Source organism: Callospermophilus lateralis, chromosome 5 (assembly GCF_048772815.1).
Source record: "Callospermophilus lateralis isolate mCalLat2 chromosome 5, mCalLat2.hap1, whole genome shotgun sequence".
Taxonomy (NCBI): domain Eukaryota; kingdom Metazoa; phylum Chordata; class Mammalia; order Rodentia; family Sciuridae; genus Callospermophilus; species Callospermophilus lateralis.
The window spans coordinates 130,137,404-130,160,972 of NC_135309.1; the positions used below are offsets into that span (position 1 = coordinate 130,137,404).

Below are 23,569 nucleotides of genomic sequence, written 5' to 3' on the forward strand. Positions count from 1 at the left end.
GGAGGCAGAGGAGGAAAAAGAAAAGGAGGAAATGTACAAAGGGAGAGAGAAAATAAGAAACAATTGAGAAAACCTGAGTGGAATTATTTTCTATGCTTCTCAATGTGGTAATGAAATTCTAGCTATATTAAGGAAAAAATAGAATCCTTATCTTTTAGGGATAAAAATGAAGTATCCAGAAAATAATTGAGAACCAGAAATTAGCCAGGCAGGTGGCACACGCCTGTAATCCCAGCAGCTTGGGAGGCTGAGGCAGGAGGATCACGAGTTCAAAGCCAGCCTCAGCAAAAAGCAAGCCACTAAGCAACTCAGTGTGACCCTGTCTCTAAATAAAATACAAAATAGGTCTGGGAATGCGGCTCAGTGGTCCTGAGTTCAATCCACGGTACACACCACCCTCCAAAATAACCAGAAACTAAACAAAAATATTTCATGTAGTTAATATAGAGATGTTGAAATTTATTAGTCATAAGGACAAGTCTCATGTCCACAGAACAGTCATTTACTTTTCTTTTTGCACAATTTTATCACAGTGGGCAATCTGGCTCTCCACAGCAGTTTAAAAGAAAGCATCTGAAGGTAAATTTGGGAGCTCTTAGGGAAAGGTACCCTGGCAACAGTGACTTGTTATCTGAGAACAAGAAAAGAGGTTCTGAAGTCTATTTAAGGCAGACACAAAAATTCAAAATGCCCAGCAATGTAGGGTACCTTAATGAACAAACAGTCCTACAAACTTAAAAAGAAGTAAGGATTATCCTTTGTATCAAAAGTTGACTCCTAACATCCATCCTGTCCCTCCATCTTAGTACCAAAAGGCCATTTTTAGCTGGGTATGTTGCCATCTGAAAAAAAAAAAAAAAAGTCCAAGTCTCCTTTATAAATGGCCATGTGCCTAAAGCGTGGCCAGTGAGGGGTAAACAGAGGCCCTGGGATAGTCTTTGAAAAGACTGCTAAGAGGAAGCTGACTCGACTTAGAACAGCCCCCTCTCAGACTCTCCTCCTTCAGGCCCCTGGAAAACTTGCACTCCTACTCTGCATGCGTTGAAAAGTCTGGTAAATCTTGAGAGAAGAGACCTGATCTTATATCTTTTAAAGATTCTTCCACCAAGTGCAGAACAAACTGCAGGAGGGTCAAGGTACAAAGCTCAGAGACTATTTAGAAGACTGGTCCATTGAGAAGAGGTCAGTGTAGAAGCAAGGTAGAACTGACCTTTACTGATTCAGAGGGTATAGAATGACTCCAAGGTTTCTGACCTGAGCAACTGAGATGAAGGTGCTCTTTATTAAATCGAAAACACTAATATAGATCAATTAATACATTTAATTCTTAATTCCTGAGCATAGATGAGCTATACATGGTATAAACCCCCAATACTGGAAGGCAGCAACAGTCCCCTAGGTACAACTGATTTATCTTTTATCGCTTTCTACTTTCCTTTCTTCTCTTAATAATGACAACCAGGAATTTCTATACATGGAAAATATGAGACAGCACTCTTTTTTTTTTTAAAATGATCACCTGTAAGCACCAAGTTATAAAACTGTATGGTTTTTCCTTTTATCTACCACCAGGAGAGCTATTAATATCTATGACTTAAAGCAAACACTGAAGTAAGCTTTTACCTGGTTTCTCCGGGGCTTTACACCACAGTGCCTGATGAGTATGAAATGTTCGTAAAACATCCTTCTTCCCAGGTAGAACCTTATAGGACCCCAAATTGCTAAGTAGAGGACATGAACAGCCAGTCACCACTGTTTTTAGAAGGTTCGCCATGATGACAGGAGCTCCCAACTTTCCGAATCCTCAAGGCAAACACTAAGAGGAAAGAAAAGGATTATGTACCAAGGAAAACAATACTTTTTTTTTTTAACATAAAGAAACATAAGTTACTAATCTAATGAGCTTGGAATATAATGGTTATATGAAGACATCTACAAAGAATTTATTTGCCTAATTCTTTTACTTCAAGAAGATGTTTCAAAATGTGTTTCCAATTAGGGTATTTAAAATTTGAAATCCATTTTCCCACTAAACTGGAATTACAAACTCATTATTCAATCCCAAACCAATCACACAAGTGTATCTGATCTTTAATGTAGCCAGAGAATTTAAAGACACTGTATCAAGTCATATCTTCTGTGCAAATTACCTTCTAAGTCAACAATGTGCAGCAAAAATTGCATATAATCAAAGTTACCTATGAATTTCCCTCAAATTACCTAAAATACTGTACAGTTGTGACTTACATTCAGTTACCAGGTTGTAAAAAAAAAAAAAATACTGCCATCCAGTGTAGCTAGATGCACAGTCAGTGAGATTCCCTGAACTAAGACTGACAGAGTCAACAAGAAACTCTTATTTGCCAAGCGCACTTCTCAGTAAAATTAAACATGCATGGGATATGGCTCCAGGAAAAATAAAGAAAATTCCATGCCATCTTTACCACATAGACTTATGCTTGCAGATATGGGAATAAAGTATTTTTGTTAGTGGTTGTCAAAAGTGGCCACTTTTTGCCAGTTCTAACCAGGCTGAGTAAAATGTCACTGGCCTTTGCTGTTACTAAAGCTGCTTTGGCTACCTCTGTTGCCCTCCTTGACAGATTCCCAGGGATGTATGGAGGACACTCATACCATCCTGACACTCCTAATGTTCCTCCACCTTTCTCTTCTTTCCTTCAAGAAAGGAAAGAAGCAAAGAACCTAGGACTCTATCAGCCAAACTTGCCTAAATCCATCCATTCTGTCTGTAGGTTCTGATCTATTTGATGGGCAGTCACAGGGCCAAGCATCAGATCTCAACAGACTCCATGAATACTCTTCCTGACCAGAGGAGGAGATATTTAATTCATTTTTTTTTAATTACAAAACTGCTGCCGTAAATCCCTAGTACTTTTTAAAATACCAGAAAGAAACATTGATAGTGGAAATTCTCAGTGCATCCAGTGCTTATACATAAGATGCCCTTTAATTCAGCAAACATGTGCCTCAGTCTGCTCATCTATAAAAAAAAAAAAAAAAAAAACTTAGGAGAGCAGGGCCCTTTTATGCTTTAAATATTTTATGATTAGATGAGATTTTGCAATGTTTTAAAGTTGAAGTCCTAGTTCCTCACCTGTTACTCCAGAGGTATTGCCCTTAGGAGTACTTATAGAATCAAAATGGAATGGGTCAGCCACTTGAGATAAGAAAAGTCAACAAGTAATAACACTACAAGGCAAAGTAGTAATACATGTTCAAAGTTCTTTGATGGATCAAAGAAGGTGATCATGTCCTCTTAGACGGCTCAGAAAAGAAAGGGAAAGAGCTAGAGAAAAAAAAATGAAAAAAGCAAATAAAGAGGGAGCATGAAGTATGTTTAAGCACACAATTAAAAATGTATATGAATAATCTTTTGCATGAGAACAGATAGTTTTACATTTACAGGGTTTTCCCACATAGGTCATTTCATTTCAATCTCAAAGAATTCCCAACTCCCATAAATATTCTCCCCATTCATTCATGGGTCATACATTGGGTTATTTGTGGCTGAGAATGCAAGCAAATGAATTCAAAATTCAGTCACCCATTCAAAAAAATTCAAAAAAGCTATGCCAAGAATTGATGGAGATACAAAGACATGAAAGATAATTCTTGTTTTGAGGTAGATTTTTTTCCTATCCTTACTGCATGACCGACCTCAACCTATCCCAATCTCCCCACTTAGAGTTTCTCCTCTTGGATCAGTCCAGTTCCCCAACAACCACCATTCTCACAGAATTGACAAAGTTCACCCAGACTTCATCAGCAAATGAATGAAGCTTCCTCTAACAGAGCCCCATAAGGTCCAAGTTTGCCACTCCCTGGTTATTTGATCTAAACTTCTCTTAGCCTCCCTCTGCTTACCTAGTTACAAAGACAAAAAAAAAAAAAAAAAGAAAGAAAGAAAGAAAAAAGCATAAAAGGCTCAAGTTTTTAGGGCCATTTTAGGTTCTCGGAGTCTTATGATTAGATAAGATTTCTCAGTATTTTAAAATGGAAATCCTACTTCATGGCCTGGAGCCTGGAAATTTTGTCCTGCCTATTTGAAAAATAACAATGTGATGTTGAGCAGTTCTTTGGCAGTGGCATGAGACATCAGTAAAATCAAGACCTTGGAAGGCCAACTTCTCCAAAAAAAAAAAAAAAAAGTTCACATAATTCAAGTTAAAACTATACAGAGCAGAGATCAGGAAGTACTTTATTATTGAGAGCAGTCCATATCAGTAAACTTAAATTAAATACAGATAAATCTTAAAGATATTCAGAGAATATCTGAACCACCTCAACACTGGCTGGGACCTGTTTATTCCAAACATTGCACTCCATTTTAATGATCACATTTCCCCCATCTGCACTCTAAAGTTCTCTGTTTTTCTGGCTTTGAGGCAATAAAAAGACAAATTAACACATTCACAAATCAAAACTGAAGAAAAAAAAAAACAGAACTTTTTTTTCTGTATGGCATTCATGTGGTCATTTCATGTAAATTATTTGGGTAACTATCTCCCCTGAAAGATTTTAATCATTGAGGGTAAATAGCCAACCCAGCAGAGGTAACATAGTTAAGGGTGAACTATATGAGTGGCAAGTCACTTTACTGTCTGTACCTGAGTTCCTCATCTTTAAAATGGGAAGAATCATAACACCTACCTCACAGAATTGTGGACAGGATTAAAGGAACACAATATCCTGATTAGCTCTTATATTCACTTTGCTATCACCTGTGGCCCAGTGATAGTCAATACGTTTTTGTTGTTTTGTTTTTTGCAGTATTGGGAATGGAACCCAGGGCCTCCTGAACATGCTAGGAAAGTGCTGTACCACTGAGCTACATTCCTAATCTTTTGATAGTTATTTTTTGATGGAATAACTAGGGCTAGGTATACTGAAGCCTGGTACCTATAAACACATTCTCCAAGCAATTTCAGTAAATTTCCTTTGAAAATTAAATGTCTGTGTAGCTTTGCGGAAAATAGATATTATCAGCAAAGTTTAAGCCACCCTCAGCCTTGCAATAACTTTTTATCTCAAACTGTCCTTTCAAATTTAAAAAAACACAAGCTTTGCAAAGAGGGGGACATTTTAAATAAGAGAAAGTAGGCACATGAGCCCCATCCCCGCCCCCCTTAATAGTCTAGGCTACAACACTCCAGACAAGAGTCCTCTTAAGGACTGCAGGCACCACAGGGCGAATAAAGGACACCTGCAACTGTAAACAAGTCATGCTTTTAAAAGTGAGACATACCAGCAAGGGCACAATACCCAGGCAAGCTGAGCATGACGGGCAGCGTGACCTCGCCCAAAGCCACCAGTGCCTCAGCCACTAACATCAGTGCACCCCTCCCTCCGGAATAAACTGCCACCCTCCAGCAACTGCACTGGACCGTTATTTATAACCTCCCCCATAGCCCACTGGCCCAAGCTGCAGAACAATCATTCTGCTCTCAAGTTTGAATCAGCTTTATCCAAGTTGCCCCCTCAGTCATCTTTACTCCCTCGCCACTCCAAATCCCTCTTGGCCTCGCAGAAGCTTGCACCCACCACCACCACTCCCCTCTGACATAGTCACAACTTCTGCTGGTAACTCCTGTGTCCCCAGTCGGGTACCCTCCCTGAAGTCCCTCAAGATTCAAGCACAAATATGGGGCTCCCAGCTGCCTGGGTGCACCCCCATCAAAAGTCCTCGGTGACCTCTCTCTTCACCTCCCCCGCACCCCCCCAACCCATCCCCCTTGCGCTTGGGACCGAAATGACCCTCTCAGACTATCGCAGTTCCCCAAAGCTCCAGATCTGCACCTGCACAGCTGCCAAGGCTCCCTGCCCTTCCAGGACCCGAACCCGAATCCGACCGCCCACTCCTTTCCAGCTGCTCCAGGAAGACTCTGGGAAAGAAGGCCCTCAAGGCACGGTTCTCCCTGCCACCAAGTCCCAGGCCTGCGGGCGCACCCTGTTTCTGGGGCACTGTCGACCCCGCCCCCTTCTGCTCCTTGACAGGTCTCCTTCCTCGCCCGGGCCTGGGTGGTCTGGGCAGCCGCGCCCCTGCCCCAGCTGCGCCTTGAGCGCGTGTCCACGCAGCTCTCTTTTGCCAGCGCTGCCAAGCTCACCTGGGCCCGGAGCCTGGGCGGCCGCCGGCTGCACTCCACCGGGTGTGAGGGAACGCCGCGCTGGCAGACCCGGGCTTCGGCCCCGGAGCTGTGCCTCCAACCCGGAAGAACAGCCCCAACCCTGCCGCCGCGGCGATCGCCACGTGACTGCAGCGCTACCCACTCTCGGGCCCGGCGCCCCCTCCCCACTCCCTTTCTTGCCGCTGGTCTTCTTCCTGCCAGGTCCCCTCTTTCGGAATGCGAAAGAAACCTCAAGAAAATGCCCCCTTTGAGCGCAAAAGCCGGTTACCCCCAAAGGGTCTTTCCACTCCAAGAGGCAGCCCAAACCTCTTTGTCTCGGCTGGATCCAGGAGACCCCAGCCCCGCCTCCGCGCCTTCCCTAGGCCCGTCCTTGTCAATCAAACCTGGTGCCAAACACTGCCACCGAAGTTTTCAGGAATTCATTTGTCCTCTTCCCCTAGAGAATCAGTTACAAAGTCTAATTTCCTCTCTGGTGTCCCACCAGAACAAGTAAGTGAATAATATAACTCTTGGTGCTTGTCTTTCTTTTAGCTCTCTAGGAAAAAAAAATCAGAACTTCAGTAACAGGAGAAGACCTTAGGGAAAAGCGGGGGGGAGAGGTGGAAGGCGGGAATAGGGGCGTTGTTTTTCCATTCTGGCGGGGGAGGTGGAGTTAAATTCTTAAGAAACGATGTCAAGGCCCGAAAATTAACACAGCGTGTTTGTCTTCCAACATCAGAGCCAGCCTAGAAGTCGTCTTGCAATACTGTTAGATATCCAACGTCTGGAACGGAACGCAACCTCAGTGGACTTTTATTAACTTTACTAACCAGGCCTAAGCTGCTTTCGGCAACATTATAAAAGAACTTCAAAACTAATGACTTGATCATTCTTTTCGAGTAGTTCTGTTACTTATTCTGCAGATGTATTCAGGCTAAAAGTGGGAGAACAAAACATGGAGTGTAAAATGATCACTTACACAAAGTTGAATCATAAACTCACCGTAAAGGTCACTTCTTTTTGTTTTTATTGTTTTGTTTAGTGTAAGTGTTTAAAAGTCATAAGGCAAAACAGGTATTCCATATCTTCAAAAAGAAATGAACCACAGATAATCGCTTACTTTGAGAAAGTGCCTTGTGTTTAACCGGCACAAAAGGTCAATCAGCTAATGGACTCCCGCTGAGATCCAAAGTAAAACACTGTCCGGGTCCTGGAAGATTTCAAAGCCAGGAAAGAACACAGCCCAATGCTTTAAAATAATAATAAGCCATGAGAAGTGCAGCCACAGAACAGGTTCAAGGTATTGCAGCTATAATGAGACAGGTGCAGTGGATAAGGCTTTAAAACAGCTCTTGCCCTGGGGATGTTGCTCAAAATAAGAGTGCGTAAACAAGGTCTGGGATTGATCCAGCACACTCACTCAATCAATCAATCATTCCTCTTAATATAAAACACAGTTTGTAGCAGTTAACGGTTCTTGATTGCCAGCTAGGGACAATTTTGTTCAAAGGAAAATTTGACAACTTTTGGAGACAATTTGGTTGCTGCAGATACAGAGGGGAGGAAGCCAAGGATGCTGCTAACCATTTCATATTTCACAGGGCAGGCCCTCACAACAAAGAATTATCAGCCCCTAATGTTCAATATCTTATTTAATTTAATTTATGATTATATTACATAAGAACAAATCCAAAGATAATACACTGCTTATCAGTTTTGAAAATAGTGAAGAGTATGCATCTAACTTTAATAGTAAGCATGATTATTTGATTCTGTTCATTTGTATAACATAATTTGGACTCCATTGCTTCAGGTGAAAATGTTGTCATTTGGAAAGCTGCGTTTTAGGTCATAAGCTCTTACATATAATTATGCAAATTAATCCATAAAGACCCCCAAAACTGGTTTATGTTCCAGAAGTTTGCTTGGAAGTTGCTTCTGAATCTTATACACTAATTTTAAAAATTTGTAAAGATTTCATATTCCCCATAAAGTAGTAATGACCCTACCTGTTTTGCTATCTGCTCTTTCCTCTTTGGCTATTTAGACCTCTGAATGTTCATCTTAGAATAGAACCATTCACATACATGCAAGTTTTTATTACAGATTTTTGTTATTTGATATTTCAATTTTAACTATATTTTGAAATTCAGATACTTCTCAAAATTTAAACCTTGAAAATTTAGGAGACTTTGTAGCCACACAAGCTTAAAAAGAATATTCAATAGAGTTCTAATGTATCAGAAGTAAAAAGGATGAAATCTTTAGACAAGTGTAATTTTCCATTAGGATCTACTTTGAAGCCTGAAAATCAGAAGTAAGCTCAATAGACAAAAATAAAAATGTAGACTGTGCCTGAGAAGATATGCTATCAAACACTGAACTCAAAGATGGCTTGCTATAAAAACCCAGCATCTAGTTAAAACCAGATCAGAGGATTGGTAGACTTTCATTATGTTTATTATGTTAAACAGTTGTCAGCAGTTTATTATTTCAAGCTTCACTTTTAACAGGACAGCAATTATTAGCTAAAGGAACGGCTCCAATGAGATAGGATTCTTATAATACAGTAATGTCTACCACAGCATACACTTGACAGGTATTAAAGGAACCATTATCAGGGGTGAGGGATAGGTCAGTGACATAGCCCTTGTCTAGTATGTGCTAGGTCCTGGGTTTATCTCCCTCACTACCAAAAGGGAGAGAGAGATAGAGAGAGGGTGGGGAGATACAGAGGGAGATAAACATCTTTAATTCAATCTTAGCCCTTAGCTGTTTCTTAGGCAGGCCAACCAAGTATTTGACTTAGGAAATAAATATTAACTGACTAAATGAACTAATGCTAATCAACATTAATTGGAAGAGGGTGAAGGAGAACTGACATTACACAGACAGAACAAGGTTAAATAATTGGCAATTTGTTTAAGCTATTTAAGTGAAACTAGAGTGTATTTGAATTTATCATGATCATCTGAAAAACTAACTCTTGCCAGTTGTGATGGTGTGGGTCTGTAGTCCCCTTTGGGGACCTGGGAAAATGGTAAGGGATAAGAACTATATTAGTATCCTAGGGCTGCTGTAATTACTATGAGGGAGATCAAAAGAGACCCCTTCCTAAAATATACTTCTTTAGCATATTTCAAGATGGTTAATTAGAGGGGCTGCAGGCAGAGGAATGGCTCTGAAAAGCTGTCCCTTGGTGGCGGGGCAGGGCGATAGAGCAGATTTGAATCTGTAGAAGCATACAAAGGATGCAAACGGGCTTTCTCTGAGAGCCCTCTCCCCGATTTGCCAAGGAAAGATTTTTCACAAGAGAAAGGGGTAGGTGGAGGGTGCTGACAGAGATCTGCCTAGCAAGACTTTTGGTCAGTGCATTTTCCTCCCACCCTTCTCTGACTTGCATCAATACCAGTTCAAAATGTGACTTAAGCTTCAACTGTCTGACCTTTAAGAAATCTCATACCTTGGGTGTGGCTCTCACATTAATAAATTATATGCTTTTTTCCTGTTAGTCTGTCTATATTGCCAATTTATTTCATAGACTAAAATCATCAAAACTTCAGAAGAAAGAGAGAAAATTGAAAGTTTCCCTACAGCCACAATTTGCGGAACTTAAAATAACAGAAATGTTGCTCTCACGGTTATAGAAGCCAGAATTCAAAATCAAGGTTTCAGTACAGTGTATTCCTTCTGAAAGTGCTTAGGGAGAAACCTTCCTATGCCCCTCTCCTGGCTTGCAGCAGTTTTCAGCAATCTTTTGAATTCTTTGACTTAAAGACACCTCTACTATCTGGTTGCATTTTCACATTACCGCCTTTCGTGCACCTTCTCCAAATCTCGCTCTCCTTTCTCTAAAACAGATACCAGTCAGTGGACTTAAAGACCATCCTAATGCCAGAATGGTTTAATATCATGATCCTTAACTAATTACAACTGCAAAGATTATATTTCCAAACAGGAGTGGATATGAATTTGGGTTGGGAAACAGTATTCAAACCACTACAGGGGCACTGTGCATTTAAAGGTATCACAATGTGCATTGTTGTTTGTTTGTTTTTGAAGATGGATGGACTTACCAATTATTGAGTTTAAACAAAAAATTCAAATTATTTTGGGAAAATAAAAGGGAAAGTTATTGTGCATTAATAATTGAAAATATGTTCCTTAGTTACATACTATTTGCATTTTTTCTGGAGGGGCACCAGGATTGAATTTAGGGGTACTCAACCACTGAGCCACATCCCCAGACCTATTATGTATTTTTTAATTTAGAGACAGGGTCTCACTGAGTTGCTTAGTGCCTCGTTATTTGCTGAGGCTGAGTTTGAACTCGTGATCCTCCTGTCTCAGCCTCCCTAGCTGCTGGAATTACAGGCATGTGCCACCATACCCAGCTCTATTTGCAGTCTTTAAAAACAATCTAATTGAAAATTTCCTTCAATTTTTATATACTTTATTCTTTTTTGGGGGGAGGGGGGTACTGGGGATTGAACTCAGAGACATTTAACCACTGAGCCACATCCCCAGTCCTATTTTGTATTTTATTTAGAGACAGGGTCTCACCAAGTTGCTTAGCACCTTGCTTTTTCTGAGGTTGGTTTTGAACTTATGATACTCCTGCCTGAGCCTCCCCAATCTTCTGGGATTACAGGCATGCTCCACCTCACCCAGAAATTTTTATATATTTTATTCTTATCATTATTATCACACTACTTGATTAAAGAACCCTGGAATAATAGTTAACATTTTATAATATTTAACTTTTTAAATGCATTTGATAATAACTCTAGATCAAATATTTTAACTGGTTTTGAAACATCATCACTTTGAAGGACTTTTTTAAAGCTAGATTTTACCCATTTTACCCAAAGAAACAAATAAGAATCTCTCACTTACATTGGTTTCTGATGTATCATTCTGCTATGCCCTCCTACTTCTTGAACCAGCATTCAGTTCTTTTACCACTTAAGTGTGCAAATGTTTCAAATGTTCTTTAACTCTGTCCTTTTAATTCTAATACTTTCTCCCTGATAGCCCAATGTTGCCTGTGCTATAACAACTGCCAAAGCTCAATGTTCAGCCCAGACCTCACTCCTGAGCTGCAGACTATTTTGACCAACTGCCCACTGTTTTGATCAACTATTTTGACCAACTGGTCATTGCCAATTGAGATTTCCATGTAGATTTAAAGCCCAAAGAGAGAAAATTCCCTTCTGCTTTCTTCCTTTTAGCTCTAACGAAATGCTTGTTGTTTCCTTGAAGGTATGACACTTTTCTGTACTTCCCAGGCTTTTCTCATGCTTTTCCTCTCTGGAATATTCTTCCTGAATATTTTTTTCTGTGTCAGCTCATTCTTCAAATCTAGCTTGTATCTCTTCTGCATTCCAGAAAACCTTGTTCAACTCTTAATTCTCAAACTTAGCACAGTTCTTAGCACATAGCAAGTGCTAAATGAAAGTTAGCTAGATAAATAAGAAGCAGCTTCTATGAAAGAAAGAATAGAATACTGGCTCTGGGTAAGTATCTTTGGGAAAGTTATTTAACTATAAAAATATGGAGACAATTTCACAGGTTATTATGAAAGGGAGAATAAAATTGTAGAAGGAATATAGCTCAGAGTCCACTAAGTCCTAGATATGTACAATTATTAGGATATTGCATGTTGTGATTATTTATTTAGACTCTGTGAAAGATGCAAAAGCAATTCAATGAAGGAAAGAAAAACTTTTCAATAAATGGCATTAAAGCAACCAGATATCTGAAGGCAAAAACAAAAGTGAACCTCAAGCCAGGTGTGGAGGCTCATGCCTATAATCACAGTGGCTTGGGAAGCTGAAGTACGAGGATTGCAAGTTCAAAACCAGGCACTTAGCAACTCAGTGAGACCCTGTCTGTAAATAAAATATTTTAAAAGGGCTGGTTATGTGTCGCAGTGGTTAAACCCCTCTTGGGTTCAATCCCCAGTACTACAAAAAAAAGAACCTCGACCTAAGTCTCACAGCTTCTGTAATCATTAACACATAATGGAGTGCAGAATTAAGTATGAAACCATAAAACTTTCTGAAAAATATAGGAGAAAATCTCCAGAACCTAAGACTAGTCTTAATACCAAAAGCATTATTTATAAAAGGAAAAATTAATAAACTGAGCTTTGTCAAAAAAAAACCAACAACAACAGGAGATAGGGGAGTTGGGATGTAGCTCAGTGACAGAAGAAGTAAAGGATCTCTTCAGGGTCTCTTATAAAGTGGTACTAATCCTATTCATACATTTCTGTGACCTAGTCATCCCTCAAAGGCTATGTTTCCTAATACTATTGCCTTGGGGTTAGGATTTCATTGCATGTATTAAGGGGGAATAAACATTTAATCCATTGCACTCTGGGTTATTACTGTCTATTTTTCTAATTCCTACACTTAAGTGTAAGCTCCTTGAAGACTGGTATTTTGTTTTATTCATTGACAGGTCATCAACACCTAACAGAATATCTGGCTTTTATCAAGCAGTCAACTAATACTTGTTAAGAGAAAGAAAAAAATTGTGAGCACTCTGTATGAGTTAAAGGAATTAGAAAGGAAGATCTAAGCCAATGACTGTGTGCCAACAAAGAGATCAGTGAATAGACTGAGCCAAGGAGATAGAGAAACAGAACATGCCAGGGCAAAAGAAGTCTTGCTTGATATATTAAACATTGACATTCCTGTCTCTTCAGTGCCAGACTTGGACTTGGCACACCATCTGATTAATGAATATTTCCAGCTGTGACATTACCTCACTGCCGGACAGCAAGCACTCAGTCCAATTAGTTGAATTGTGCAATTATTAGGATATTGCATTATTTGCTTAGAACTTCCTCTAAAATTTGCAACTCCTTCATCTCATGCTCTGACCATCTGATGGTCAGAGCATGAGATTTATTTCCAATTTTTAAAATTTCTGACTCTTTTTTTTTAGTTGTTGATGGACTTTTATTTATTTATTAATTTATATGTGGTGCTGAGAATCGAACCCAGTGCCTCAAACATGCTAGGCAAGTGCTCTACCACTGAGCCACAACCTCAGCCCCTTATTCCTGACTCTTGATCCCCTTTTTCCTTCATCACCTGTCTTCCCCTTTCAACCTTCTCTATGTAGCCTCAACCATGAACAATTTCTCGGACTCTTCTGTTTTTATCCTTCTATCTCAACATAATAAAATCACATTCCCACTAATAGGCTTCTCAGTTCCTACATCAGGTTGTCATGAAATTGTTGTTCTATGAATGGCTAGTATCCACCCTCACCTGGGCCTCTGTACCACCCTGCAGATCTCCTATGACCAGTCCGCTTCCTACTCAGCTTTCTCTCCCAGAGCAGCTTTTACAACTCTTGTCAATTTCCTCAAGCTGACATTTCCTTATTTTTTACTGAGGATGTGGAGACCATCTTTCTAAAATTTCCAGTGTTCTCCCGTCCTGCATCTGTTTCTATTTCTAGTGAAAAAACTGTTTCTCTAGCCAGTTATTCCTGATGTGTGTTCTTTGAATTTATGATCTGCCACCACCCTCTAATACTTTATTCCCTCAATGTTTATCCTTTTCCCAGGTGCATTCCTTTGCCTCATTTTCTTTAGCTGACATACTGATGTTTATGCCATCTTTAAAAAAATTTTTTACTAATAGCAAAGAAAAAAACTTCTTCCGTACACTTGTTTTGAAAACTCATACTATAACTATTCCTCCCATTGTTTCAGTCAAGCTTATAGAAAGCTATCTACACTTATTATCTTCATTTCTTAATACTGACAATTGCTTGCAACTGAATCACTCACAAATCTGTTATTCCCATTGCTAATATCATTGTAATGCCTATTTATTAATTTATAGTGAGAAATATAACTCAAAGAGAATGGAATGTTTGCATCAGTGTGGTCTGTTATTCTAGAGGCAAAAAGAGCTTGTGAACTCTGGGATGAGACTGGTCTGCTCACTAACTATGTGATCTTAAGCAAGTTAATTAACCTGTTTGAACCTCAGTGTTTTTATATATAAAGTGGGATAAGTAATACTATCTACATTATAGAATTGTTTTGAAGTTTAGATAATTAAATGAGAATTCATGTGAAGTGTGTACTTGGAATCTAAGTGCTAAATATTAGCTGTTATTTTTGTTATGTTGCTCTAAATATGCAAATTTGGACAGATAGTAAAATTATAATGAGAAGATTGCTTAGTGCATGTGCACTAGATTTCAGAGGTGGTGGTTTATCCACTTGTTTAGTTACCTCAGATAGGAAACACCTGATGCAGGGACTGCAGCACTCAATCTCAGGGAAGAGTGCACTTTCATAGACTCTTTAGAATCCTATTATTTGATACCTCTGCAACATTTGACACTCTTGTCTCTCTCTTTTCAGCTTTTTGTGTTTTTTTTTTTTAAACTGGCTTTTCTCAGTTTTAGTTGTATGTAAACAAAGAAAACAGTTTATGTCCTTCAAGCCTGTCATTAGATTTGGTGTTATCTCTTTCCTTCTGCCACTATATAATTTTTCTAAGACACCCATTTCTTCCTGTGGCTTTAGCCATCAAATTCCTAACGCAGGCAACACTCTTCTGGGTTCTAATATCATAACCTTAATTGTCCACTGAACAATTCTGCTTGGATGCTCCAGGTGTCAAATGAAATGTCCAAAATGGAATTAGAGTTCCTGTTTTCTTGAACCTGCTCTCTTTTGGTATCCTACTTCTGCTGAAGCACCAAGCCAGAATTCTGGGAGTCAGTCTTATGTCTAGCCTCTTGTTAATCCTTCACATACATTCTGTTAAGTTCGTCCTAAATATTTACTGAATTTGGGGGAGTTCCACTACCACTTTAGTAGCATCTTCTACCCAGCACTTCTGCAACAGCCACCAAATGAGCCTTCCGACTTCCAGTATCATATCTCACCTAATCTCATACTCCTGCATAACCTCAGCATAAAAGTAGACATGCAATCATTATTTGCTGAATGGAGAACATCTGAATGAAGGAATCTTCACAGAGTTTAAAATTCAGCTGAGAGATCAACATTAAACAAGTGTCACTAGGTATTGGGGACATCTCAAGTGGCATTCCTGGCTATCTGAGACTCTGTGATAGCTTGGAGCCCTGCTCCAGATGGGAGTCTCAAGTGCCAACCAGCTGGGATTACATTTCATGAGAGGCTCAAGAAATTAAAAGAAGAAGATAATTTACACAGATGAGAACCATAAGAACAAACACATCAGCTAATTTTTCTCTCTTAATGATGCCTCCACTCATTCATAATGGTATATAAGTTACCGTGATGATTTGAGTGGGAGGAGTGAACTGAATTAGGGAGATTTTAGGAGTGATAGAATAAGATGATATAAATTTTACTTATATGCAGTAGATTTATCAACCTTTTATTTAAAGATAATTGTAGATTTACATGTATTTGGAAGAGATGATAGAGAAATCTTGTTCACTCCTCACCTAGTTTCTCCCAGTGGTAACATTTTGCATGACTATCACATCCAGGAAATCGACAATAACAAAATTCACCTACCTTAGTCTTATATGCAATCCTATGCATGTATATTTAGGATCTATGTAATTTTGTCACATGTGCATATTTATGTGACCACTATCACATTAAAAAGAACAGAACAGTTTAATCATAAGGATTCCTATTATTTTAATAACCATATCTATTCCCCTCCAAAACCCATCCCCTCTCTGATCATGGCAACCTGTTCTGCATCTTTATCATTTTGTCATTTCAAGGCTATATAGTTGGTATTGTACAACAATATTTTTTTGAGATTGGCTTTTTCGTTCTGCATTATTCCTTTGAGATCAAAGTTGTTGTACTGATAGTTGTTCCTTTTTCTTGCTGAGTAGTATTTTGGAGGTGAACATGAAAGTACCACAGCATATTCATTCACTGAAGAACATCTGGGTTGTTTCCAGTTTGGGGCTATTATTAATACAGGTGCTAAAACATTTGAATGAACGTTTTTGCGTGAACATAAATCTTCATTTCTCTGGGATAAATGCCTAGGAGTGCACTTGCTGAGTTGTATGGTAGTTATGTTTTTTTTAGAAACCCTCAAACGGTTTCCTAGTGTGACTACACCATTATATATTTCTACCAGCAATCTATAAATGCTTCACTTTCTTAACTATTTTTTATCTTTACAAGCATTCTTACATTCTTACATTATTTTTTAGTTTAGCTATTCTGGTAAGCAGGTAACGAAATGTCTTTGGGTTTTAATTTTATCTAATGGATAATTATATTGAACATTTTTTTTCATGAGTTTAAATGTCTTTGTATATTCTCTTTATTGAAATACCCATGAATATATTTTCCCCATTTTCTAACTGGATTGTACTTTACAGTTGAGTTTTTAGAGTTCTTTATGTACTCTAGATAACATGTCTTTTGTTGGATATGTGGTTTGCAAATATTCCTTCCATTGTGTTTGTGAAAAATTTCTTTTAGCTGGACTTGAAGGCTGCATTGTCTACTCCCATAAGGTCCAATAATGAAACTGAAGTCAATGAATTTTGAAAACCAGTCTTTTTTATTGTCACTATACTGGTGAACCAAGGAGAAGTGAGTTCTGTTATTACAGATACACCAATTACTGGGCTAGGACCTAAAGGTATAGAGATGAAAAAGGTATCCTCTACCCTCAGAAAGCTGATTTATTACAGAAGACAGTTAAACCAAATACTGACAATCTGGCATGGTAGGTGGCCAAAACAGAGTTTTCCAAGGGTACAACTAGCACAAGGGAAGGAATCTAAGATTAGGCAGCTTGAGGAAGTCTTCCTGGAGAATGTTTTCCAAGCCTAGTTTAGGGAAATACATCTTTGTCGTGTTTCACAGCAGGTCCCTTTCCTGTATTACAACACATTTTCCAACCTCTCTGAAGTTAGTCCTCCTACACTCCTTTCACCATAAATTAATAAAAAAGGTATGAATGTGGAGCTGTTTTTGATGATTCTCTTTAGGGAGTCCCATATGGCACCCATATTTTCATGTGTCTGTGTGTATGTATGTGTGGCCTCTTGCCATTCTGCAATACCTAGTACCTGCCAGTTGCACAACAGTCCCCAGATGGATGTGAGCCCTTGTGATATCTTGATATCTTTTCTGTTTAAAAAAAAAAGATATTAGAATATCTGCTTCACAGGGTATGAGGATTACATAAAATGATAAAGGTAAAACTCTTGAAACAGGGGCTGACACATAATGAAGTACTCAGTAAATACTAGTTGTTATCATCACAATGCTAAATCCATTCATGTTATCCCCAAGTCCCAGTTTCACACATTATAATAGGGCTAAAAGTTACATATAACAAATAAGGAGGAGAAGGATATCTCTGAATTATCCAATTTATTTAACAAAAGGAGGATATAAAGATGCACTGATACCCCCATAAATGCAAAATATTCTTATGCTCACATAGGAAAGTACTGGATGTTAGAAATGGTGCTATCCACCATCAATGTTTTGAGGGGAAACAAAAAGGTGTGAGTACAAACAAAAACCTAGGACAGAATTGGAACATCTACTTCAGTGGAACATCCAGGATAACTAATTTTCAATTTTTGAGTATAGTTTATGGGTCCTCTCTATGTAATAATACAGAAGTCCAGACAAGAAAGGACTGATGGCCATATACAACCATGTTTTTAAGATGTTAAGAGCATCACCTAATCTAATTTTTAAATTGTAATCTTATCTAACATGCAACATGAATCATTGATTGATGGTTTACCTTGAATCAAAGCCATTCTCATTTAGGTGAAGACATTAATGTTTTACAAGTGAGAAGAGAACATGGTTAAAAAGAGTTTCTGACCCTAATTGAAATGATTCTGATCATGAAAAACATTTTAAAAGTTAAGTTCTGCTTAAATCACAGGACTAAAGTCAGAATTTGTGGAGATGGTTCAATCCAACAGTGAATGTTTTTCCTCCTTTTCTTTTCTTGCATTTATTCTTCATCTGGCAATAGTGCCATCAGACCTGACAATTATAACTCACACATAATTACTAGAACTGTGTTGTGCAAAGTGCTGTAGTCACTAGCCACATGAGGCTCTTGAACACTCTGAATGTGTCTAATCCTAAATAAGATATGCCTCATGTGTAAAATGCAAACTGAATTTTGAATAACATGCAAAATATCTCATTCATATTTTTACATTAATTACATGCTGAAATGATACCATTTTGGATTATTGGGCTAAATAAACTACATTAAAACTAATTTCACTGGTTTCTTTTTACTTGTTTAATGTGGCTTCTACAATATTTATAATTACATAAGTGGCTTAGCATTTGTGACTTGCATATTTTTATTGGACAGCACTGGTAGAAGATGAAAAAGAGTGCTCTTACAGTGAAGACAGTGCATTCTTAAAATTTCTCAAGGGTAAGGGAAAAGGGAATAGATCAAAGCTTGGTCACAGTAGGTGTCACCTACTCGGATACATACCTACAGTTAATCCAAGGGGGAGGGCGTGTTTGATTGTGTTTGCTCCTCTCCCCGCAGCTAACAGAGCAGGTGGCAGAGCTTCTTCTAGGACCCCTTTCCGCACCAGCTCTCGGGCTAGGCTGGAGCCGGCCATCGAGCACACCTGCGCGCCCACCGAGGTGCGCATCCGCGAACCCTGCCGCCGGGTCCACGCCCCCTCCCCCCGTATTTTTATTTTCCTGGTATCAACCGTCAGTCTCGCACTGCTCTCTGAGAACTACCGAGTTGTCGGCCCGCCTGGGTGAGCGTTCCCCACTTTCCCCCAGCCTGGCCCCGGGAGCCGACGCCCGAGCCCGAGCCCGAGCCCGAGCCCGGGCACGGGCACGGGCACGGGCACGCTAGCCCGTGGTCGAGACGCCGCCCGCCCGGCGGCCTGCTGGGCGGTGGATGCCCGCCATCCACCGACAGGAGGAGCCGCGGCAAGCGGGCGGGCGTGCCCAGGGCCTCCGGGCCGCGGGGGGCCGCTGTGACCCGTCTTGGCCCCCGCCGCGCCGGGGGCGGGGTGCTGGGGTTTTGGGGAGAATCGTAGAGCGAAGGGCAGCCGAGGGGGGCGGGTGCTGTGGAGCGGCGGGTTCGGCCGGGGCTCAGCCTGCGGTCCGCTCCGCCCGAAGCGCGGAGGAGCCGGGCCCGCCGCCCAGTTCTTCCATGAGGCCTGAGTGAGGCGCAGCGGCGAGAGCCGGCCCGCGGCGCCTCCCCCCGCATCCTATCCGGAGCGCAGCGGCCCCCGGAGGAGGAGGAGGAGCATGTCGGACGGTTTCGATCGGGCTCCAGGTGCTGGTCGGGGCCGGAGCCGGGGCCTGGGCCGCGGAGGGGGCGGGCCTGAGGGCGGCGGGTTCCCGAACGGAGCGGGGCCTGCGGAGCGGTCGCGGCACCAGCCGCCGCCGCAGCCCAAAGCCCCGGGCTTCCTGCAGCCGCCGCCGCTGCGCCAGCCCAGGACGGCCCCGCCGCCAGGGGCCCAGAGCGAGGCCCCCGCAGGCTCCCAGCGGCCTCCTCGGCCCGGGGTGCTCCCAGGTACGGAGCAGCTCTAGGCACCCTGTCTTCCGGGCCAACGCTTCCCCACGGCTCCCCCTGTGTGCCGAGGCCCGGCGCGTCACGACCTCCGTTCCCCGGTTCCCCGAAAGCATTTCCGGAGGGGCCCGCTGGTTACGGGGTAGGAAGGGGCCCAGAACCGGGTTTGGAAGGTGGCTGCTGGAATCCTTTGTGCGCCCTGGCTGGGGGGAGGGGCCGGGTGCGCGGTCTCCGAGTTCTGGCGTCCCGGGAGGAAGTAAAAATCGCCTCCCCCTCCCCAGCCCTAGAAAGCGGGGCTGGGGCAGCAACCACCCCCATTTTTAACCAACTCCTTGAAAAAGAGGGAGGGGAAAAGAAAAGCTCTCAAGCGTTCATTTGGAAAGCAGGTATGTTTATAAATGAGCTAAAGCAAGTCTATTGTTCCTTTTTGCAGGCTCTCTGTACATATCTTGGTGATCATCTTCAATTTTGTATTTAACTCTTAAAACTTGGTGCTTTCTCAGATGATCTGTTTTTTTAGTACCAAGTTGTTATACAAAGGAATGAATGCTTCTAACACCGTTTTTTTCCTCCCTTTTCTTTCTCAGAACAAACAAGGCCCCTGAGAGCTCCACCTAGTTCACAGGATAAAATCCCACAGCAGAACTCAGAGTCAGCAATGGCTAAACCCCAGGTGGTAGTGGCTCCCGTATTAATGTCTAAACTGTCTGCGAACGCCCCTGAATTTTACCCATCAGGTTATTCTTCTAATTATACAGTGAGTACACCCGTTGTAACTGTGGGTTAATACTACTGGAATAATGTGATTATTACTTCATTAATCAGAATATGCTGGTGCTTTCTAAACTCTACATAAAAACATTTTGTTATGAATCCGTTGAATTCATGAATCGTTTCATGAGGGAATAACTAGTTGAAGAATATATTTTGTAGTTACCTTCAAGGCATTAGAGTGTAAGCTTGAGTAGGAATTATTGTCTGTCTGGTTCACTGCTCTCAGCTTCTATGGAGTATCCATAAACTAATGATCATTATGTCAAGGACATTTTCAATTTGAAAACTAAAACCTATTTCTAGACTTTAGAAACAGCCTTAGGTAGTGGCCAAGCAAGCCTGATTTTTAGTTTGATTTATAGCAAGGTAAGTAAATATTCATTGGGAGTTTTAGGGTAAATTAAACTGGTTTTGCTATAAACTAATCATGAGGTAGTTTTGTTGAATGTTGAGAAATATTTATCTGGGCTCTTATTTCTAATTGTTAGGCCATATGTTAAAGTAGTATTTCTGGTGCTAGTTACTTATCATATGTAGAGATGTTATAAGGGGTGTGGATAAAGTGTTTACATAGGTATAGAGAACTTTTAAACTTTCAGTTTTATATTGTCAACAGTATAACAATTCTTTTTTTTTTTTTAGTTATAGATGGACACAATACCTTTATTTAATTTTTTTATATGGTGCTGAGAATCAAACCCAGTAAACATTTGAGGCAAGCACTATATCACTGAGCCCCAACCCCAGCCCCAACAATATAACAATTCTTATAGTGGCTCATATTTTTCTTATCCCAACTGTGCTTTGTGCTGCTATGTAGAAAGGAATTTGTTGTGTTAGGTAAGCCCAGATGCGTAAATGCACAGGGGTTGATTGTAGGAAAGTGGGGGAGGGAATCATGGAAAATATGATTGATAATACTTTAGTTTTATTGAAGTATAATATAAGGGATACAGGGATCATCTCAAAGCTTCACAACCTTAACTAGTTTCCTAGTCAAGAAATGGAATGTTATCAACATCCTAAAAACTTTATTATTTTGATTTTAAATAGTTTTGCCTGTTTTCAAACTTTATATAAATAAGGATGTACAGAATATATTGCTTTTTACTTTCCATCTACACCAGAATTAAATCATGCTATAATTTTTTAATTTTATTTTTTAGTGGTAGTTGGACCCAATACCTTTATTTTATTTATTTTTATGTGGTGCTGAGGATCAAACCCAGGACCTTGCACGTGCGAGGCGAGCGCTCTACTGCTGAGCCACAACCTCAACCCCAAATCATGTTATAATTTGAAGTGATTCTTAGAATTCTATTGCATGACCATATGGAGGTTCCATTTGTCTGTTGATGGACATTCTTCTACTTTGGGGCTAATCCTATTCATAAATAGGATTGCTATTTCTGTCCGTGTTCTGGTGGTTGTGTGCCTTTATTTTGCTTAGTATATACCAAGGAATAGAACTGCTAGGACTTAGAGTAGCCAGCTTTAGTAGAGATGACAAATGGTTTTCCAAAGAGATCATTTCACTGTACAATGAGCAGCGTGATTTCTAGTTGTTCCACTTCTGGTCAGCACTTAGTATTTTCTGTTGAGCCATTCTGATAGGTATGTAGTATCTAGTTGTGGTTTCAGTGTGTATTTTTCTTATAACTAATGATGGCACATCTTTTTTGTAACCTTTTTTCTTTGACTGTTATTAATGGGAACAGGTGTACTTCGTAGAAACTCTTACACTGTATAGGAAAACCTTTGGAATTAGGAGAAATTATAGAGGTAAAATGAAAAACAATTGATTTGGGGTGAAAAAAGCCATCTGTTATGTAAAATAGAAATGAGAACAGCTAGGGTTCTTGCAAGAAAGTTGTATTTAGCTCAGAGAATAACAGAATGATGGGGGAATTGTTGAGTAGTTGAATAGACTCTTAAGGATATTTTTCTTCTAGTAGCCACTCAAACAGTTCCCCATTTGTTTTCTTCCATATTGACTTGGACTGCTTTATGTTATGGAAGGGAAAGGTTTTGTTTTGTTTTTAATACCTTTATTTATTTTTATGTCGTTCTGAGGATTGAACCGGGCCTCACACTTGTTAGGCGAGTGCTCTACAGCTGAACCACAGCTCCAGCCCCAGGAACGATTTTTTTCACAATACTATGCATAGTTCAAATGACTCCTGGGCTGTAGAGCAGAGTATTATGTTAGTCCAGTTATCTTGAGTCACTGTCATCTTTTAGGTCTTCTTTGCTATTTCCTTAGTAGATAAGCACCTTCTATGCTCAGTTTACCAGAACATGTTGTGAACTGGAAGACTATTAGTCTACAGGTGTATCTTCTTTGGCCCTTGGTGTGTGATTTAAAAAAAAAAAAAAAAATTTTTTTTTTGAAAGTTGTTTTAATTAGTTCTTCACATTTAAATTAGCTGTTGCAAATTTGAATTTTTCTGATTTCTTTTGAAATCATAAGATCTGGCCAAAGACAAGTAGCATTTTGATAGAGCAAAAATTGGCTGTATCAGAATAGAGGCATAATTTGCTTCCTGGCTTACTTCATTTGTTTCTTTTTCTATTTTTTTTTTTGGGGGGGGGTGGGGTTATTGGGGATTGAACACAAGTGTACTTTACCACTGAGCCACATCCCCACCCCTATTTTGTATTTTATTTAGAGACAGGCCTCACTGAGTTGCTTATGCTTAGTGCCTCGATTTTGCTGAGGCTTGTTTTGAACTCTTGAGCCTCCTGCCTCAGCCTCCCAAGCAGTTGGGATTACAGGCGGGTTCCATGGCTCCGGGCTTGCTTCATTCATTTTTAACCCATGCAGATTCCATAGACTTTGAGCTTGCTACCTTGCTCTGGTATATTCTCTAGCCTTACAGATTTACTCTAATGACTACCTTTGGTTAAAGCTAAAAGTATTTCTCAATTTATTTGTCACACCAGAATCCTTGTTTTCCCCTATGACTGTTAAGATCTTGTTGTGAGGGAAGGTTTTGTAGCTACATTGACTCACTCATTCAAGTAGTTAAATACTTATGAGTCAAGCACTGCCTATACAGCAGCAAACAAAACAGATAAAAATTCCAGTCTTCCCAGAGCCTCTTTTCTAGTGGTCTGCCTCAGTTT

At 40.2% G+C, this 23,569-nt stretch overlaps 2 protein-coding genes and 1 long non-coding RNA gene across 12 annotated transcripts in view; 2 read left to right on the plus strand and 1 right to left on the minus strand.

Annotated features, from left to right (window-relative positions):
* Nnt (nicotinamide nucleotide transhydrogenase) overlaps window positions 1-6,739 on the minus strand; it is a 92,929-nt gene extending 86,190 nt beyond the window's left edge. Inside the window, exons 1-3 of one of the 9 annotated variants that reach the window (XM_076857307.2) lie at window positions 6,530-6,739; window positions 3,116-3,307; window positions 1,624-1,816 (exon numbers count right to left, since the gene is read on the minus strand). In XM_076857307.2, the coding sequence (XP_076713422.1) occupies window positions 1,624-1,774 (151 nt within the window). In that variant the 5' untranslated portion in view covers window positions 1,775-1,816; window positions 3,116-3,307; window positions 6,530-6,739. The other 8 variants (XM_076857312.2, XM_076857311.2, XM_076857309.2 and 5 more) reach the window with 8 other exon arrangements.
* On the plus strand, window positions 6,158-7,017 carry LOC143400058 (uncharacterized). The gene is made up of 2 exons (XR_013091448.1): window positions 6,158-6,635; window positions 6,865-7,017. It is a non-coding gene; the product is annotated as an uncharacterized LOC143400058 (long non-coding RNA).
* Window positions 7,018-19,185: 12,168 nt separating this feature from the next.
* Paip1 (poly(A) binding protein interacting protein 1) overlaps window positions 19,186-23,569 on the plus strand; it is a 28,515-nt gene continuing 24,131 nt past the window's right edge. The window contains exons 1-2 of one of the 2 annotated variants that reach the window (XM_076856148.1): window positions 19,186-19,672; window positions 20,257-20,426. In XM_076856148.1, coding sequence (XP_076712263.1) covers window positions 19,405-19,672; window positions 20,257-20,426 — 438 coding nt within the window. In that variant the 5' untranslated portion in view covers window positions 19,186-19,404. The remainder of the gene's footprint in view (window positions 19,673-20,256; window positions 20,427-23,569) is intronic. The other variant, XM_076856149.1, reaches the window with a different exon arrangement.